At 42.2% G+C, this 4330-nt stretch overlaps 1 protein-coding gene across 1 annotated transcript in view; it reads right to left on the reverse strand.

Moving 5' to 3' along the window:
• Window positions 1-1402: 1402 nt before the first annotated feature.
• Window positions 1403-4330, reverse strand: part of HARBI1 (harbinger transposase derived 1) — a 9856-nt gene continuing 6928 nt past the window's right edge. Inside the window, exon 3 of the mRNA XM_007125003.2 lies at window positions 1403-2306. Within this exon, the coding sequence (XP_007125065.1) occupies window positions 1927-2306 (380 nt within the window). The 3' untranslated portion in view covers window positions 1403-1926. The remainder of the gene's footprint in view (window positions 2307-4330) is intronic.

Consider the following 4330-nt stretch of genomic DNA (forward strand, 5'->3'; position numbering starts at 1 on the left):
TAGAAATTATCTTTGGTGTGCAAGTAATAGGCTTGAAATTGCTAATGAATTCTCCCCCAGACTGTCCCTCCCACTGAGGCTTCATGTCACCATCTAAAGAGTTAAGTTGTGAAAACTCCAATTTTCCTTTAATGTGGTTTTTGAAAGCTAAAATGCTAGGCACTTTCCAAGATTACACTCCACCTTACCTCTTAAGATGCACGGGTGGCAGTATGCCTTTCCTCATGCAATACTCATAATAGAACCAAAACTTTAGAGGGAAAAATACCCATCTCAGGAAACTTGGAAAGACTGTGAGAGTTAAAATATTGCCTTATCAGGGAGACAAAGCAAGTTTGGGTCACAGGTGAAACTTTACAAAGAAGAAAAACATAACAGGGCACCTCTATTGCATAATGAATAGAACAAAAGTTTCCAGTCACCTCTTCATTGTCCACTCCCATCTCAGCAATATCACTGTACTTGTTAAGCTCAACCTCCTGCCAAATGGACCCACTCCTTACAGAGTAGGATGATGATGGAAAATAGCATTTGGAGTAGAAATAAACAGCAGATAATAATCCATAATTGTTTTTAATCTTGTAGATGAGTCACCTTCAATTTATTTCCAAATTTCTTTTGTCATCAGCTGTTCATTTCTTTACTTTGAAAATCACCAGATTAACACTGCCAAAGGCAGGTAGGAAATGATCCATGAGGACAATTCAGAGGGATAACATGAGTGAGTGGCTGAGAAACTGGGAACAAAACAATCCTCAGGAAAGTCTCTATTTTGTCCCAGCAAAGGCACCAATGTGTGAACCTAATTCACACTTTCATTATTCCTATCAGGTTATTTTTATATCAGTATAATTTTAGAATAAGACTTGGTGGAGGATTATTTATTTCCTGAGAAATTCTGTCCATCACTTTGCACGGAAGATATTCAAGTAGGTCTAACTCCAAAATTCATTTCAAACCAAGAAATTATATTCCTTTTACGTCTCCTTTTTAATACCTGTCTTCTGTATCCCCTAAACTTTCTTTCTAAACAAGGAATTTCAAAGCAGAATGGCCAAAAAGACATCCTAACATCATGATCATAAGAAATGTGATCTATTTAGATGTGGACTGTCTAAACCTGGGTGAATTTCCTTTGCCCATCAATCTATCAGGGTCTTTAGATCCCCTGTAAAGTGTAAGCTTGCTGTTTTGTCTCTATTTGACTTGTCTTCTTTAAGCTGATTGAATTCTTAAACCCATTTAGCCTTTAGCTCCTACTCAGGGGTGGAAGTAAGAGATTTGAGTCCAGATGTTCTCCCTGGGAACTAGGTCCAAGTCACAGCTCAGTTATTACAGACAGAATTAAGATGGAGGTTTTGGACTGTCCCTAACCTCCTCTTAAAAACAAAAAGCTGAAAAATCACATTAGTAGCCATTTATTTATGTCAGAAGACTATTTCCCAACTGAAATTTACTCTTCACACTTGCCTCAGATTATGCCTATATAGGTAGTAAAGTAGAAAAGCTAAAATACCATCCAAATTTTTCAGGACAGATATTGTTTTCTTTTGAAATCTCTAGATAACTGAAACAAAGTGTTCTGGCTGTCTAGATGCTATTTTTCCCTTTGCTTTGATTTTGTAAGCACGATATAAATGTCTGTAACCAGGGAATTTCCAAATGAGTGAGTGGTGCTAACCTGGTGTTCAATGGATAGTAGAGAACTGTTGTCTCGGAGGTTTTGGTTTAGTTAATAAAGTTGCAAATGAATCGAGATATTCTGGCCTAGCCTCAACCTTTCTAAAACACGCAGATTAAATGTCAGCTTGTGACAAGTGTCCACACGCTCAGTCATGCTAGATGATGGAACTGTGTAGGGGGTGGTGAGGGGGAAAGTTTGTCACAGCTCCTTCTGGAAAGGCCCCCTCCTCCCCACCTTCCACATTAGCTGAAGTGAGTGAGCGTCAACTCCTGACGGATACGGTCAGCCTCCAGTTCCAAGGACTCCATGTGCTCGTACTCTTCCTCGGGAGGCTGTTCCACAGGTCCTGTCCCTGGAGAGGACCAGACATCCATCCCATGCTCCAGGGAGATGTTGTGGAGGACACAGCAGGCCAAGATGATGTGGCTGGACTTCTCCGGTGAGTACTGCAGTGCCCCCTTGGATCCATCCAGGCAGCGGAATCGGGAGCAGAGGGTTCGGAAAGTCTTCTCAATCACACTGTGAGTTGCAGAATGGGCCATATTATAGCGATATTCGGCTGGAGTTTCAGGAATGTGAAGTGGGGTCATAAGCCAGGTGCGGAGAAAGAAGGAACTGTCACCTGTGGGGAAGGCCCAAAGACAACACAGATGTTTATAACTGGAATACAAACAAAAAGGAAAATCCAGGAGAATGGACAGAGAATGGACAAGAAAATGCAACAGCTTCCGGAGCCAAAGCACACCAGGGAAATGAAGAGGGAAATGCTGTGGTAAAGAGCCCACAGCTAGTCACGAGCAGGAAGACTAGAGTGAGTCTTGGCTGGGAATACCCTTGGTTTAAACCAACAGAGAAAAAAGCTGACCCGGCTAAAGAAAGCTAAGTCTGAACGAATGTAGGACAGAGGTGAAGGCACTGGAGGAAATGAAATTCCTGGATTTTCTTTTTTTGGCCGCGATGCACTGCTTGCGGGATCCTAGTTCCCTGATCAGGGATCGAACGCGGGCTCCCAGCAGTGGAAGCGCGGAGTCCCAACCACTGGACCTCCAGGGAATTCCAGGATTTCCTGAATTCAGAGATACTATTCTTCAATAAAAAGTTAATACGGCTTCCCTGGTGGCGCAGTGGTTAAGAATCCGCCTGCCAATGCAGGGGACAAGGGTTCAAGCCCCGGTCTGGGAAGTTCCCACACGCCACGGAGCAACGAAGCCCGTGAGCCACAACTTCTGAGCCTGCACTCTAGAGCCCGTGAGCCACAACTACGGATGCCCGCGTGCCTAGAGCCCGTGCTCTGCAACAAGAGAAGCCACTGCAATGAGAAGCCCACGCACCGCAATGAAGAGTAGCCCCCACTCGCCGCAACTAGAGAAAGCACGCACGCAGCAAGGAAGCCCCAACGCAGCCAAAAATAAATAAAACAAATTTTTTTAAAAAGTTAATAGAAACTATCACATAGCAAGCCAATCTTCAAAATCTCTAAAGACCAAGAGTTCAAAAGAGAAAAAGAGAATTCTGCCAGGAGACATCAAAACACTTGTGAGGAAAAAATCTCTGACTTTACCATTAAAATGTCAGGTCTGAAAGCACTACCTAGGAATTTCAGAGTATTTCATAGACAATAATCATTCATTCTCCCAGTGCTAAGAAGAATAAGAGAAAATTCCCAGCAGAGATCAGAACTCAGGTGTTCTGCCTTCCTAGATATTACATTCATTAGAACCATGCCTTTGTAATTAATAGAGGAACAGGTAGAATTTCACATTAACAAGGAGACCATAAATATAACGATAGTAACAGGGATAAAGAAATAAAATCAGAAGTCAATTAAAATAATATACACAAGGCATTTCCCTTAAGTGACTTCTTTATGGAATAATCCTGGGAAGTGCTAAAACCAAAACAAAACTGGGGTGCAATGTCCCATTACAATAGTACAATGGTTCTATAATGTTTAATTGTCCTGACTCACTAAATCTAGAAGATGAAATGTCTCAAAGGAACAACCTCTTAGAAATTTGAGACAAACAGACCTGAGGAATACCAACTTGTATAGTTGCTGTGTTCCTCACCTACCATCAATTTCAGTAAATAGTTATGGATTGTTCAGAGAGTGCTAGGCACTGTTCCAAACATATAGCACTCCTTCCTTTTAGGAGCTTACATTTCTTTTTTTTCTTCTTTTTTTTTGGCCACACCATGCAGCTTGTGGGATCTTAGTTCCCTGACCAGGGATTGAATCCCGGCCCGTGGCAGTGAAAGAGCCAAGTATTAACTACTGGGTCACCAGGGAATTCCCCATGGGTTAACTTTATTTTATTTTATTTTTAAATTTTATTTATTTATTTATTTATTTTTGGTTGCTACTCTTCGTTGCAGTACGTGGGCTTCTCACTGCAGTGGCTTCTCTTGTTGCGGAGCACAGGCTCTGGGCATGCGGGCTTCAGTAGTTGTGGCACGTGGCCTCAGTAGTTGTGGTACATGGGCTTAGTTGCTCTGCAGCATGTGGGATCTTCCCGGACCAAGGCTCGAACCCGTGTCCCGTGTCGGCAGGCAGATTCTTAACCACTGTGCCACCAGGGAAGTCCCAACTTTATTATTTATTTATTTATTTATTTATTTAATTGTGTGTGTGTGTGTGTGTGTGTG

Source organism: Physeter macrocephalus, unplaced genomic scaffold (assembly GCF_002837175.3).
Source record: "Physeter macrocephalus isolate SW-GA unplaced genomic scaffold, ASM283717v5 random_1651, whole genome shotgun sequence".
NCBI classification, from domain to species: domain Eukaryota; kingdom Metazoa; phylum Chordata; class Mammalia; order Artiodactyla; family Physeteridae; genus Physeter; species Physeter macrocephalus.